Raw genomic sequence first — 16,966 nt, 5'->3', positions numbered from 1 at the left:
CACCTTTGCACCTACGAATGCCCCGCGCAGACCCCCACCGCTTTGGCACTCGCCACCGGAACGAAAGCGTGACGGAAGCCGATTCACCGGGGGAGGCTAGCGCCCGGCCCCCCGTTAACACGATATCCAGAGCTAAAGAGGGCTATCACACCCTGGTCTTCCAAATAGGCATTCGAAACCCGGTTCGGAACCAGAGGGCTCACCCTCCGGGACCCCCTTCTCTCCCTTACGGGTGTCCAGGCATGGCAAACGCCCGGGTGGATCGCAGGCCAGATGGTATGGCCGCACGCAGACAGCGGATCCACTAGACTGTCTGAACCCATCCCTTACTCCCTGGGGTTTTTTTTCGTGGTTGTCTCCCCACCCTCTAAGTCACCTCTTGCAACATGCAGTGGTGCTGGGGGAGTATTATCTATCCCCCTACCCGCAGTGTCATTTTTGGGATCGATCCAATGTGCTCGCCTCATACCAAATGTTAGGTATTACAAATGTAAAATAGCACATTTCCTTCACTGTTTCATCACTACATTTTCCAACTATAAGTGTGAAGCAAGCCAGATTCTTTAGGACCCCACCGCAAATTGTAGGTATGCACTTTCCCCATGCAAGATTCGATGCGATGAATGACACCCGAAAATTTTGCATGGTCTGTAATGTTCATTCGAACTCCTACCAGTGTGTCAATTGGCAAAGTCTGCTCGTCCCATGTATTGCCCCGTCGCCCCCTTCCATTGTCTCTTCTTCCCTGACCTCACCATCTCCAGGTGTTCCCTCTCACTAAACCCCGAGGAGATTATGCGGTGAGCATACGGGGTCCATCTAAAAAAAAGACTGACTACACAATTGAACACGGAGAAGGGCTGCCAGGGTCATGAAAAATTCGTACGAAAGAACCCATGCATCCAACATTCAGTACAAGATCTTGGAAGGCAAACTTTAGGTATGCGGAAAGAAAAAATCTAATTATAAACAGCAAGTAATGTTAATCTACTAATAAACTAAATGGACCCTTATATTCTCAACACGCCGCCATGTTTGCTTTGAAGCTCCTGTTTACGGAAGTCCGTCCATAATGATTCCTCTTCTCCACTGGCACACCACCGGTTGGCTGTCGTGTGGACAGCTAGTACTACGCTTGCTGGCTGCGCTCGACGAGACTAATGTACGACACTGAGCTACGCATTCCAAACGGCTGCAAATGGAGTTAGCGAACGCACAGATCTCGACTCTTGATGTCATTGAGTAGATGCGACCTAAACGCCAGGAGGATGGAATAAAGCAGTTGAGGAACGCGAAAGAAAATGAATAATATCCTTTGATAAGGTCGAGGAGGGTTTTGCTCCTACTGAGAGACATTTTGCGACCAGTCACTAGGGTGTGAAAATATTAAGGAGGGGTTGATGGGTAGAGTAATGGTTTGTCATGACATCCAAATTCAGATGTCATGTCAGCCCTTGAAGTTGCTCTGTGATTTTCTTTCTGCCTTGTCTGGTTTTCATTTCAATTCTCCCGACAGAATTGGCGTCACTCTTTATTCATACCATTTTCGACAATCACAATGTTTTTTCCGAATATCTAAAATGCTAAATTTCCATTGCAGGGAAAGGGCCAAATGTTCGGGCGTCGAGGGTATAATTTGACAGAGACGGCACTGGCCGATGGCGATGGCACCCCTCACGACAAGAGGAAGCCGGAAGTAGCCACGGATTCGGACGATGGGATAGAGGCCATTAATGTCGAGCGCTATGCGGTAAGTTTCAGTGCTGAATGGAAATACAAACTACAAGGTGAAAACATGCAAGCAGTTAGTAACCTACAAGGGTTCGATGTTAACAAAATAAACCTAATGATAGAAAAATATGCTGATCAAAAAGTTTTAAAATAAAATAATGGTGAAATTTTTTCAATGCAGTAGCAGCATTCAATTTGCAAACATTACAGGAATGCGTAAATTTAAAACATCTAAAGAAGAAGACGTACAATAGCTATCTCCGAAAAATTATTATTTAAATGAATATTGATGCCAAATTACTCAGCAATATCAATATAGGTACTGCACATTAGCATTCACAGAACAATGTTAGCAGGGTGTTTACGAAAGAAATCACAAAGAACATTATTGCTCGTTTATAGTAATGTCATCAAGATGTTTATTCATCTCACTGCCATCTGATGGATATGGATTAATTGATGAACCAGGATTAATGACTCAAGTAGTGTCGCGGAGAAACAGTAATGGCAAAAATTTTCTTTTAAATCCAATCAAATGCAATAAAAAACCGCTGTGGTTGATGCGACACTTTATGCCATTCCTATTCACTAAACACTCTTCTCTCAACTCTGTTTATCTTAGATTTAACCGCTGTCTGTTCACTTCAAGCAACTCGCATATGTCTTGAATGGGCTCCATCCGTGTGTCGCTGGAAACGATTTTAGGAATCGGTTCCGTATAGCAATTGTTACCAGTACTTTCGAAAAATATTTGTGCAGATGACTTAGTAGGATTTGACTTTGCTCCGAGTGAGACATGACTTTCTAACGTAGATTAATGATTGAGCCTGTACGCATAAGTGTACTTGCCATTTATTAAAACGAGACGTTCACACATAAGCATATGCAATAGGTGCCTGAGGAAATCAAAATATACGTATCTCAGAACTTGTGAGCGAATAACTACTAACCATATAACTATTAAATAATTATTACTATTAATGATATCCGTTCTTTTAAAATGCCATTCCATTTTCAATTGCTGTGATTTTTACTAGATATTTTGCAGATTAACTAGGGTGGTTCGGCGGATACGAGGGCTGTTCAAAAAGTATTGCGAATTTTGAATTTTCGGGGTTACGGATATTTGATTTTCGATTTTTCTGAGGCGTTATGTTGGTACTTATGTCTCTCACTTATGCCGAAAAGTTCGGCCATTTTGAATTTTCAGTTAATTGTTGATAGCTGTTTTGCTTGGACTAGTTTAGGCTTATCTTCGATTTTTGCCTGTTCCAAAAAATGGATCAAAGAATATGCACCAAATTTTGTGTCAAAAACGAAATTAAGTGTACGGGCGCATTCCAAATGTTGACTGTGGTACAAAGAGAATCTACCTTGGACCGAAGCAACGTTTATCGGTGGTACAAAATTTTCTCAGAGGGCCGAGAAGATGTGAACGACGAAGAGCGTGCCGGACGCCCGAGCTCGTCAACAACAGACGAAAACATTGATGAAGTGAAGAAAATAGTACTGGCCAATCGTAGAATCAGCGTTAGAGAAGTTGCTGAGGACCTAAACATATCGATTGGCTCGTGCCATTCGATTTTTACCAATGATTTGGGCATGACACGGGTCGCCGCGAAATTCGTACCAAAATTGCTCAATTTCGACCAAAAACAACAAAGCATTAAAATTGCTAATGAGGTGTTGGACTCTGTCCGCGACGACCCAAATTTGCTCCAGAGGATCATAACTGGTGAATAATCATGGGTTTATGGTTATGACGTGGAAACTCCCAAAAAAAAGCGCGCGAAAAAAGCGCGCCAAGTTTGGTCGAATGTGAAAGTTTAGCTCACAGTTTTCTTCGATTGTAGGGGTGTGGTGCATCATAAGTTCTTGCCACAGGGTAGAGCGGTCAATAAGGAACATTGCATGCAAGTTATGCGTAATTTGCTCGAAGCAATCCGCCACAAACGCCCGGATTTGTGGAAGAACAAATATTGGCTTTTGCACCATGACAACGCCCCTGCTCACACATCGTTACTTGTGCGCGAATTTTTGGCCAAAAACAACACACCAATGATGTCACAGCCACCGTATTCCCCAGACACCGTAGTTCCCAGTGAATTTTTCTTGTTCCCGAAACTGAAGAGGCCCATGAAAGGACGACGCTACCCTACGATTGACGGGATAAAGACCGCATCGAACGAGGAGCTGAAGAAGATCACAAAAAATGATATTTTGAAGTGCTTCGAGGTTTGGAAAAAACGTTGGTACAAGTGTATAATATCTAATGGGGATTACTTTGAAAGGGACAAAACATAAATATTCATGAATAGATAAAAATTTTTGAAAAAACAGAAATGTTATGATAGTTTTTGAACAGACCTCGTAACCACTAATAAAGGAGAGATAGGGTGAGGCACACTAACATTATACGCAGAGAGACCTGTCGATTGCATCTTTCGGAAGAAAAATAAAAATTACGCCAGAAATCCATATCAGTTATTATTGCTTACAAACGAGTAAAAATGCCTAATTATTCACTCTCCAAATATGATTTCGATACATAGCAACACCATCAGGTGGTACTTTTTCGAGTTTTAACTTCCAGATGCTATGACATACATACCTTTTGGTATGGGGGCGAAAGAAGGCATTTGGGGATTGGACATGGAAATATTATTTATTTTATCATTCCAGCGTTCAGTTGACTTTGAATTACTTTAACGTAATAATATTTACGCTTGAATAGAGAGAGGAGATGTCAATGCGCTTTTGACAAATGATGAGGCGCTGTACACATTAAGAAATATCCATTGGTGTGTCTTTCAAACTGCATAGCATACACAACTATCAATTACTTAAATAACAGAAAGCAAAACCTAGGTATTTGAAGTAACTTGGTAAGTGAAACAGCAAATATCTTAGCGATTTTGATGCCTCTATTTTATTCAGCTGAATGACGACGTTTCGGCAAGTTGGTCCCATGAGTCATTAAGAGCTGCAATAGATGCAGGGCTAGTGAAGAACAGGAGGAAATATGACTGCAGGCACCAGTGGAAAGGCTGGCTGTCGCTGCATGGATTGATGATCTGTAAGTATGCAAGTTCAAAGTACTCTTTTCTGCAATGTTTGAAATGTCCCTTTTATTACTATCCACTATTCACGTGAATTATCCCATTTCAAAGATATTATTATTACTGAAACCAATGTGATGATTGGTAGAAAACGAGTGCCAAGTGATGACTTTGCTCATTCAGCTCCAAAAGTAGAGAATTAGAAAAATACCTATAAAAAAATACTATTTCCCTCCTCAGGTATAATATTTGTTTTTTTTTAGTTTTAGCTAAATTTGGCATTTTTTATGGCGCCTATAGGGGAGACCAATGGGACACGGTAGCCCAGGGAGTAAAGAGTTGGACTACTAACTGAAAGGCCCGTGTTCGATCCCCGGGCAATCATCTTGGCTCCCTCAGGAAGATCTGGTAGCCGAGCTTTACATAGTCTACGTGATGTTCTAGATACTAGAACTTCTAGGAAAACCGTAGGCGGCACAGGGAAAGGACCTGGCCCCCTATCAAATTCTGTACTGATATGTGAATTTTGCATACCGATGAGCTTAGTATTGCGTGATATTTCCTGCCTTTGCCTATCAAACTGACCTTCGGTTCGAGAACTGCAGTCTTGATAAGAAAGACCGTGGCTACATGGTTCGTCCAATAAAAATATAGAATAATTTTTTCCGCAGACGTGGACGGCTGGAGTGGGGCGATTTGTGGCGGGATAGATGGTGGGAGGTCTTGGGAATGCAATGCGACCCGCGTCAATTGTCTGTGGGCCGTTACAGAGAGCTGAATACTAACAAACCGGGGCCCATACTTCAGGGTTGTGTCACGAATTCACGATGAGTTACGGTAAAAAAAAACCATAAACACAGTAATCAACCCGGAGGTCGGTTTAGTAGGTGATGGTAGAGATCACCCAGTACTAAGCCCGACGGCGTGTGAAAATTCACACATCAGGGTAGGGGGGCCAGTTCCTTTCCCTGTGCCGGTTATGGTTTCCCAGGAAGACCTGGTACCCGAAAAATCACTTAAGCTTGGGTGGAGCTGCAGGTGCCCAGAGTGCCTTGCCCGGGAATCGAACCCGGGACCCTCAGGTCAGCAGTCCAGCGCTCTACCCACTGGACTACCACGACCTAGGAGTAACGATTTGCGATAAAATTTTGTGTTAAGCTAGGAAAATCGGGTTCGATTGGTAAAATAATGTCCTGAGGAATGGTATTCCGCTGGCAAAAGATGAACAGTGCATTGCATTCCTACCGAAGATTTAGTCATGAGAAAGGTGTGCCAAGATGGTCCCCAAGGTGCTGTCAGAAGACTGCTTGCATGACATCTTACCTTGGGCCTCTTGGAACATGGTGAAAGTGGCCTGAATTTTTTTAGAATGGGTGGTGGGTGAATTGGTGATGATGCATGGGCCTTTGAGTACCATTTTGGACCACTGGATTATGTCAAAGAGGTCATGACGAGGTCCCTGAACGAGGTTCCTGTTGATGCCTAATAAGAAGCATACCACAAATGGCGGAGGCACTGGCATTGGTGTGTTGATACATAAGGGTACTCTTATGAAGAATTTTAGCAATTTGCACTTTGCTCTGCAATAAAATTTTAAATTTATTCTAACTAATTTTTGGGACATCCTAGAATGGGCAAATGTTACAGTTAGGTTTTGCTAGCTATCATAGAGCACAGCACATCTAGAAGGGTACATGCAATGTTCCTCTACCCTGAAAGGGAAGCGTGAGGTAACTTTGGGTACATTGGACACACAGGTGACCAAGGCCGAGACAGACTACATGCATGCAGTTTGGTCGTTGCCCCTGAGTCAGGTCACGCTTTAGCAGTGTTTGTGTTTTTGGCAGCGAAAGTTTGCTACTTATCTAGATAGAAATATGCAATAAGATAGCTTTAAGCTTAAGGAGAGTTGAACCACTACCAGAAAAAGAAATGACCTACAACCCTGGTAAACAAAATCAATATCTTTGTATAGCAGATCAACTCTCCCCAGCATATGATTCAATGGGTTCCTTATTGAAGCAATGCCTAATTACAATATTCTAATACCCAATGCTTCAATAGTTGTAACATAATCTCCCCAAAGGAAATAAAAAGCTGATTATTCCTTCCATGCATCTTTATCAACAACTCCATCCATGACTCCTGAGTTTTTTCTTCAAAGCAGATATTTCTCCTAGCAGCAGTTCACAGCCAATTTTGAAACACTCTTTTCACCAAGTGATGGAAAATGTTTCCTCCTCTCAAAGTGGCCCAATGGGTAAATCTTCTGCCAGCATGAAGTTTAGCCATTTTGCAATAGTAAAAATGGATATCATTACTGATATGGGTTTGAAATTCAGAAGGTCCATGTTCCAATGGGTTTTGTGAAGAGAGCTGTGGATTCAAAGATGTCACCTAAGTTTTGGGGTCGTTTAAAAGAGAGGGGCAGTTCTTGAGAAGGGATGACATGAATGCTTATCTAGAAATTTTTTTTGAAACTCTGTAACTAAGGGGTTTTGGGTGATGAAGAGGGAGAATTTCTCAAAATAGCAGAATTCACCACCCTCAAGGTATTATCAAACACTTTTCTGACACCCTCTGTTCATGCATGGTGATTAATTTATTCCTGTCATTGAATTTGAATTTCTTAGGACATATTAGTTGGATAATAAATGCATAAATATACATTCTACATACATCTGTCCTGGGGAAAAAAAACAGAAGTGTATCATTAGTGGAAAAATACTGGTTTGAAGTGAGGGAAGTCATTCTATTTGCCTAAAGAATAAATTTTGTATTAATTACCTAAATAAATCAATGCAGATCATGCTGACCTACTCATGATGTTGCCCTTTGTTTATTTTTAGGTAAAGTTCTGCTGTTTCTTCTGCTTCTCTCTGCCACAATAATAATCACTGCATTGTCAGTGAGGGCGAGTCAAATAAGAACGGAAGAAGAGGCAGAGGCAACTTTGGATGCAAATCTTCTAATTCAAGGAAATACTGTCATTGCATACACATCTTGTGGGCCAGTACAAGGGTATGTCTCTATTTATTGATTTATCAAGGGTTAGTATTTCCACTACCTCTTCAGTTTTGTATCAGATTTTCTGATAAATGTGATGAACATGGAAAAGTGATGAAATTTAAACTGCACTTTTTAGTATTTCTCATATGATTCGCATTGTATAGCTTTATGGGAGTCTGAATTTTAGTGATATCATATTTAAATATAACTGAAATTATATAAATGGTCCATTCTATTTTCTTCAAGGTGCAAATTGGTTGATTGGTAGATACATTTATATTTCTGGAAACAATTTTGTTCATCATAGTTAAAAAATTCTTAAATTTATATTTTACAGTGGCACTCATGATCATTTATAATGATGCTATGTCAACTGAATCATTCATGAAAGAATTAAAGATTAATCTAAAAATATAAAGATGAGTTTGGAAACAAAGTTAGATAAGGGAAATATGTATCCCCGTGACTCAACCCATCAGCTTCTAAATTGTTAAACATTGTGCCTTCAACACAGGCCATTGGTTAATTTCCATCATTTGGTCTCTTGACAATCAATAAAGAGTATTTTAAAAGAATGGTTGTATATTTTAGAAGAAATTCTATGGGTTTTGCGGTGCCTCATCATTGTTGCCATTATTTCAACAGTAAGCATAGTTAAATGCAGCTCTCTGTTCTTCTCTATTCCCTGTGTTAATTTCCTAACCCCTGATAGCTTTTTGTTTTTACACCCTCATTTATTTGACCTGTTTACTTTTCTATTGGCCTTCCACATGAGACCTTGTCTTCAATTTTCTATTCTACCATGTTTCTATGAAGTTGTAATGAATCCATTGTGCCTCAAGGTGTATCCAATCCATCTAATTCATCTTTGCTGTAGAGTTTTCCGATGGCCCTTTTCTCTTCTACTCTTTGATATACTTCACTGTTCCTAAGTTTGTTTGATTATTGAATCTTTAGCATCATCTTCCAGAATAATGTTCCAATGGCTTCTATTCTTTGCTGATCCACCTTTCCAATGGTCTATCTCTCTCATCCATAGAGTTCCATAGTCAAAATGAACTTTGGCGAACCACCCCTTGTTTGCAACCATAGTTTCTTTGAACATATTAGCTGCCTCTTCTTTGCGAATGCCTTCTCAACTTGAGCTATTCTACGCTTGATGTCAGTTGAACTACCTTCATCCCAAGGTACACTATAGCCCAGGTAGATAAAGGGTTCCACTTCCTCTAGTTTAACCCATAAAATTGTGATATCTACTTTAAGCTTCTCTTTTCCAAACTCATAGATTTTGGTTTATTTCATGTTGATGCTAACACTATATTGCCAAAGTATGTGGTCATGTCTTGTGGACACTGCTATAGCAACATTGTCCACAAGTGTGGTTTATTTCTGAGTATCTGGTAATTCTGACATTAGCAGTTTCTTACATGCCATCATTGCAGTCCATAAGAATAGGTCAACGGTCACCTCCTTTTTCTGCTTTGAGGTTTTTAAAATGAATTTTTGATTTGTTTAGGCTTTATTGCATATGCCTGAATAATATATGCATTTATTTTATTATTAAAAATTGTCAGGATTGGACAATTTACATCCAAATAAAGCAAAAAATACAGGAAATAGGAAAATAAATATATACTCATAAAAGGATGTAGTAAAAAATATTAAAGATACTGATAGCTGAAGATTCACATTTTGAGTTCATCATCAAAGAACCCATCCTGCCAGTGAAGTAACTTATTGATGCAGGCTACTCCAGGATTTTACAGTTCTTTAATTCTGAAATGAATGCTGGCCACCAAAGGGAATCAAAAGCTGCTAGAAGTTCACTAAAAATTTAGTTTGGTCAAATTTCTTACTATGATTATTTATTTCCATGATGGATTTTTCTGTTGCTAGCACTAGAGCCTAGCTAGAGCCATTTCTACTGAATCTAAATTCATACTGGTGATACAGCGTGCCTTCACTCACTGCTTCATGTATTTTATATTTAATCACTTTCCCAAATACCTACTTTTCTTAACAATGGCAGAAGTGTGACCAAATGGAAAGATTTAGTACCTGAAGAATCCTCAAATTTATTTTTCTCTATGGTACAAAGTTGCGTGGGTTTCCATTTGCCAGGAAAGAATTTGAGATTCAAGTAATCTTGCGGGAGCATGATAAGGTGGCTAAGAATTAGCAGCTTAGCAACTATAATTATATACACCTCAAAGAGATAACTTATTCTTTTGCTGTGGTTATGACAATTTTCAACGTACCAAACACTGGCATAGTAGTTACTAAGGAAGTGAAGGAAGACAAGGTTATAAATGATGTAGTATGTCCATTATGTGTCCATCCAGAATCTACCTTGAAAGATTGACTGCCAAGTGTTTATAATAATTGCATGAAATAATTTTACCTGTCATACATGTTCACCCCTAATCTGTAGATTCTGATTAGATACAGAAGGAACACAATGCCCTAAGAAGTTATGAGTGTTCAGTGATTTACACCTCCAAATTTCCATAAAATATAAAAAATAATCATTTAATGTTTAATTGTGCTTCATGATTATTGCCCAAGAATTTATATTTGTCTTTGAAAATATTATAAGAGTTGATGCATGCAAAGCATTAATGGCAGGGATTACATTAAAATAATCTCGTATTTGATAAAATACTTTCCTGATAGTGTTATCTCAGCATCAAAACTGGTGGTACTATCGATTGAATTGTGTAAAAAATATGTTTTTCAATTAATTAAAATAAGATTCCACAAAGTTGATAAGAATAAAAATACATAGCTTTTTTTCCTACAAATATTGTCATTGTGATTTGAAAAACCGATAATTACATATGACCTTTATGTTTTGAAATAAAAGTATGTAGACTCTGTATTCCAGGTGGGTAGAGGAAGGAGCTTTTGCTTTCCGTGGGATCCCTTATGCTCTTCCCCCAGAGGGTAGTCAGAGATGGAGGCTGCCGGTGCCTCTCAATCGCCTAGAGCACTGCTGGAATGGCACCTTGGTGACGAACACAAAAGAATATCCCCTGAATTCTTGTTGGCAGACTTATAGGAATGGGAGTCTGGATGGTTCAGAAGACTGTTTAACAGTGGATGTGTTTGCACCCAGAACAAACCGCAGTGGTGCCAAGGCACCAATTGTGGTGCTTGTGGCAGCGGAGACCCTGGCAGGAGGGGGAGGCAGGGGCTTTGATTCACCTCAACTATTGACCCCAAAGCTAGCCTGGGCAACAGGCGTAATTTTTGTGCGTGTGAGGTTCCGCCTTGGGGTTTTGGGTTTCCTCACGGCCACCGTCCTCACCAATTCCGTCCATCCTCCTCACTCGGGGAACTATGGGCTGGCAGATGTCCGTGCCGCCCTGGAATGGGTCAAATTGAATGCTGGGAGTTTTGGGGGAGACCCATCATCGATCACAATCCTTGGGCACAGAGCAGGTGCCACTCTTGCTCTTGCCCTCACCACAGAGAGGAAACCATTCCAGTTGTTCTCGAGAGCCTGGCTGTCTGGTCCCGCCCCGGTTTCATACTTGGATGATGAATTGGCTCGGAGAGACTGGGAGGCTATAGAGCACCAAGGGGACACTTTCATTGAGGATTTGGAGTGTTCATCCAGGGAGGTGTGGGACAGCCCTGCAGCCAAACATTTGGAGGTGGTCAATTTAACTGCCTGCCTGCAGGACATGGATGCAGAGGACTTGGTGGAGTCCATGCCTGAGGATTGGAAATGGAGACTGGTGGACCTCCCAATGCGGGAGGATGAGCCAGAATCATCACACAAATGGCTGACAGTTGATGGATTTGTTTTGGGCAAGTCAATGCTTCCTACATGGGAGTCGGAAGGAGTAAAAGTGCCGATAGTCATTGGTAAGCTATGGATGTTATGTGCAGAAAAACCTTCATAATTCTTGCATTTGCAGTGGAGAAGGGTAAATGAAATGTACACCACATGCAAATAGCCCCAACAACATGCTACAGTCAGTTACTAGTGTTTTGGTTTTAATCATGGATGCTTACCCTTGCACCCACACACATTCATAACCAGCAACTGTCTAAGCTTACCCTAAATTATCAGGATAGGATAAGACTGATACATACTCTCCTATTGATCCTCACCTTAACCATCAAACCATTGAGAAACCTGTGGTATCCATTATTCATTCACAGGTCAGATGAAGCCTTTTAATTAGGCAAGTGATTTTATATTCATTAAAATGCTTGGATATAAAGAACCACACAAATGGAGGAATTCTGGAAAATTTCTGCAAGGAAAGGGAAGCAGGTATTAGTTAGAATTAGTGGCCAATCCCCTTAGAAATCCACTTAAATACCTGGTAACACTTAACGCCTCCATGATCACTCATTTTGGTTTCAAGCATTTCCAGAAAATCACTCAACCTGAGGGTTTTTTTGGTAGGTGATTGTAGAGATTGCCTAATATTAAGCCCAATGGCATGTGAAATTCACATATCGGGGTAGGGGGGCCAATTTCTTTCCCTGTGCCAGGTATAATTTTCAAGGAAGATCTGGTACACAGCTGCTCTAATAAAAATCACACTGCTTGGGTGGAGCTGAGGGTGCTTAAAATACTTTCATATTCTGTTAATATTAAACTTAACCAAGTCTAAAATTCAAAAATATCAATTTTAATCATGAATTATTATGAATTTGTTGAAAGTTTGCACTAGGAAACTCTGACTAGATGATTGTTGCTGAGATATTTTTTCTCACAAATTTATCAGATAGTGAAACTCAAAATGGCTTCAGTTGAATATTATATTTCATTTTTAGTCTGAATGACATTCTGAAGGTTTATCCTTTGCAGAGACCTTCTAGTAGCTTTTTAATATGAAATCTTAATTAAACTCAAATACTATTCACTTAAAGCATGTTACATTCCATTTTAGTATGCTCTCAATGCATCCAGTGTTTCCTTAAAACTATTATATAGATATTTATATTATATATGTATGAGTATACCTAATTCTTTCCCATCTCTCCATAATTAGATTTCCTCTCATTGTTATCTATGTTGTTAATGGTTAATATTAGTTGATTTTGCATGCACCCATCCTTATTCATATGTTATTACATGCTCCACTTTAAATTGGCAATACTGCTGCATGTGGTTCTATTAAAAATATATATATATATATACAAACACACATTAAAACAAAAAACCTGTAAAATGGGGAATGCATTCACTCACAAGGAAATAGATATAGGAAAAAGGGATAGGAACACATATAAAAGATGGAAACAGGAATGATGGGGAAGGTAGAAATCCTGTGTTCATATTTTATGTGTGTTCCTATCTGTTTTCCTAATATCTATATCCCTGTGAATGAATATATGCATGGCTCATACAATAAGTATCAGGACTGGTTCCAAAAATCAAAATTTATTGCAGTTATCATTGCAATTACTTAAAAATCTTCAAAATACATTCCTCCTGCATCAATACACTTAATTTAGTGCATTTGCGACTCATTACAAGCCTGCTGGAAGTCGGTTTCCGGAATACTATAGAGAGCCTTTGTCATTGCCGCTAGAACCGCCTCGATGGAGTCAAACCGATAGCCTTTGAGCTCTCTTTTTACTCGGAAACAAGAAAAAGTCAGGTGGAGCCAAGTTGGGGCTGCAGGGGGGGGAGGGCGAGGCAATGTTGCCACGCCAATTTTCATCAGGAGCTGCTGTCTGTTTTTGTTCCTTGCTCAAGACTTTTGGCACCAGCTTCGCGCAAACTGTCCTCATTGCAAGATCCTCTGTTACAATAATGTGGACCATTCTGATTGAAAGGCCGGTCTCCTTACTGATTAGGGCGATGGTTAAACGCCTGTCAGAGTCCAAAACATTTTTCTTGGCCACCTGAGCATCAGTTCAACCGGTCGTTGGGCATTCGACACAGTGCTCGTCTTCCATGGGCTCCCGGCCTTCTTTAAATATTTGTGCCTATGAAAAACTCTTGTGCGGCTTAAGGAATCATCCCCATAAGCATATTTAATGAATTCAAGGGTCTCCAATACGGATTTCCCGAGATTAATGCAAAAACTTCACAGAGTACTATTGCTCAACGGTGCACTCCATGCTGGTGCGACGACACCACAAACAATCACATATCACAAAAATTCCCCTCCTACCTCAGTACATGTCCGGAGGTGACTGAAATAAAGTGCGCCTGAGTGGTGGTGTATCCCTCTACTGAGGTGACCAGTCAGACCCCCATCCACTGCTCCATTGAGGCTACAGCGAACCAGTCATGATACTTATTGTACTGACCCTGTGTATGTAATATTATACAGGCATAAATATATAGATATATATATATATATATATATATATATATATATATATATATATATATATATATATATATATATATATATATATATATAGTTTTTGTGCCTATACATATCATCCTGTGAGCACAGCCCCAATATATATATATATATATATATATATATAAAGACTTCTTCAAGACAAGTAGGCCTTCTTCAAGTAAGACAGTCTTACTGGAAGGCCTCGGAGAAAAGCTCAAACAATCGACAATGTGAGTATCCTTCTATGTGTTATTTATTTTATTTGTCTCCTACTGTGCTGTCCAAATGTTATATTGCTCTTGTGAGTGCTTCAACATCATATATATATATATATATATATATACACACATAAATTAATGATGTTGAAGCACTCACAAGAGCAATATAACATTTGGACAGCACAGTAGAAGACAAATAAAATATATATATATATATATATCTTACTTGAAGAAGGCCTCGGAGAAGGCCGAAAGCTTGAACAATTTACTGTGTGAGTGTCCTTTTAAATGTTGCCATTCTATTTCTGTTCTATAGTGCCGTCCCATTATTGTGCTGCTCGTGTGAGTGTTTCCGTATAATCTATATATATATATATATATATATATATATATATATATATATATATATATATATATATATATATATATATATGTATAATATATACTGAATGCGGTAATCCAGTGGGTAGAGTGTTGCACTGCTGACCGGAGGGTCCCGGGTTCGATTCCCGGGCAAGGCACTCCGGGCACCTGTAGCTCCACCCAAGCTATGTGATTTTTTGGGTAATATATATATATATATGTATATATATATATATGTATATGTATATATATATATATATATGTATATGTATATATATATATATATATATATATATATGCAATTCCAGGTACAACATCACATGGTGAATCCACTGCTGAACTTATACAGAGGCTAAACTGGGGAGCCCCTGGTGCAGTCAAGAAACACATCGAGGAGAGTTTCATTGGAGAAGCAGGACTAACCTCCGAGTCCCTTGACATGTATGCTACAACCTTATCCGAGATATGGAACACAACAAACCCAGAGCCCCTCACCCTGTTGACTGCGATGATAAGTGATATACGATCCATTTGTCCATTGATTACCACAGTTCGTTTTATGTCTGCTAAAGCCTCCAGACACCCACTGTATTTCTACATTTCTGAAGCTCATCCAGTGGAGATGGGAGGCCACGTTGGAACTGTTGATCCCATAGCAAAAGGAAAAATCACATCTTCTGCTGTTGGCCCTGGCTCTGACCTGTTAGAGATACTCACCCACCCAGTGAGTCGAGCAGAAGAGCATTATGGTGCTGTTGCTCAGATGTTCTACACATTTGTAAGACATGCTCTGACTGAGAAGGTTTTCACGGGTCCGCCATGGGTGGAAACACCCAATAAATCTTTCAAGTTGAAGCTTCTGAGTCGAGATGGCCATGTGAAATCCATGAGTGTTTATCCCACCTGTGAATTTTGGAAACACAAAGGCTTTTCAATCCAAAAGTTCAAAAAGTCAGACTGATGATTTTATCCTCAAATAACCAACACTACGGAAATTATGGAAATGGGTCATTTTCCACAAATTATCCCATCTGCCTAAATAATTGGGTTATCCAGAAGCAGTCTGTAGGGATATTTGTGTTCATGAGCAATGTCTTTTGAGTTCAAGAGACCTTGTTGTTTTCACAATACAATTCAAAGAATAAGAAAGTTTGATATTTTTACAATTTTATGACAAATGTTGTAAATTATTTTGATAAATATCCATTAAAATGGGCAAATGAAACAATATATGTAAATTGGGGTGGTTGATAGTGATCATGGAAAGGACCAATGGAAGGACAAAAATGTCATATGTTAACATAAAAGACTCTCTATCATTTTCGTAGTCTGACAAATATTTGAACATCAAAACTTATGATAATTTTTTGAAAAATGGAAATGAAATATGCAGATAGAAAGTTTTGCATATGTAATTGTAAACATCATATTCATCTCACAGAAGTTTTATTCCTGTAAATATTTAATTTTCATAACAGTATTCCATATTATTACGAAACTATTTATTATTAAATTAAATGCTAATAAAATGTCATTATCTTATTATTTTTCATTCTAATACTGACTACATCCATTAATTATCCCCAAATCATGTGCCACAAACCAATCAACTGGCATATCCATATTCAGTATTGCTTTGCATCAAAATAATATCTAAAGGGAATATTTTCGGAGTGAATTTAATAGGTGTTATTTCACGGATTAGTCCTCTCTTCCTAAATCCCATATACTATATGTGTGCCGTCAAATCAACTGACAACTAGTGGAAGTTCAAAAGAGGGTTTCTACTTAGATGCTGAAATATTTAGGAAAAGTTTTTTAGTAAAAAAAATGAGAAGTTTTTGCTCAAATTTGTACCAAAATATTCCAATTTATACAGAATAATGCAAGTGAACCAAATCTGCTATAAAATCGCTAAGTATACTCTTAGGTACAAAGGTAGGAAATTCATAATGAGTCGAGGAAAGAAAATGAAATCTTCATGGCAAAGTTCAGTTCTGCATAATTGTCTAATGAAGTTATGAAACCCTTAAAAAATAATATATTCTGAGAGAATTTTAATATTTCATAACATGTTTTCTACAAGATTATAGATGATAAATGATCTCCAGCATAGGTACTGTTGTAGACACATTAATCCAGCACACAGCAAGTTACTTATGATTAGTGGAAGTATCATTTGAAACACACTAATAAATAGGACAGTTCTCCTAGATTCTTTGTTTCTATGTCAAATAGATGTCTTAATTCAAATATTATAGTA

The 16,966-nt window shown here is 38.9% G+C and overlaps 1 protein-coding gene across 2 annotated transcripts in view; it reads left to right on the top strand.

Moving 5' to 3' along the window:
- The window catches only part of LOC139687977 (neurotactin-like), a 54,742-nt gene extending 38,559 nt beyond the window's left edge, over positions 1-16,183 (top strand). For both annotated transcript variants that reach the window (XM_071585360.1, XM_071585359.1), the window contains exons 2-6: positions 1,601-1,750; positions 4,669-4,807; positions 7,640-7,811; positions 10,684-11,669; positions 15,012-16,183. In XM_071585360.1, coding sequence (XP_071441461.1) covers positions 1,613-1,750; positions 4,669-4,807; positions 7,640-7,811; positions 10,684-11,669; positions 15,012-15,664 — 2,088 coding nt within the window. In that variant the 5' untranslated portion in view covers positions 1,601-1,612 and the 3' untranslated portion in view covers positions 15,665-16,183. The remainder of the gene's footprint in view (positions 1-1,600; positions 1,751-4,668; positions 4,808-7,639; positions 7,812-10,683; positions 11,670-15,011) is intronic.
- Positions 16,184-16,966: the final 783 nt, after the last annotated feature.

This window comes from Hetaerina americana, unplaced genomic scaffold (assembly GCF_022747635.1).
Source record: "Hetaerina americana unplaced genomic scaffold, ioHetAmer1.1.p SCAF_2, whole genome shotgun sequence".
In the NCBI taxonomy this organism is placed as follows: Eukaryota; Metazoa; Arthropoda; class Insecta; order Odonata; family Calopterygidae; genus Hetaerina; species Hetaerina americana.
The sequence above is the reverse complement of the archived record's forward strand: the minus strand, read 5'-3'. Positions and strand labels throughout refer to the sequence as shown.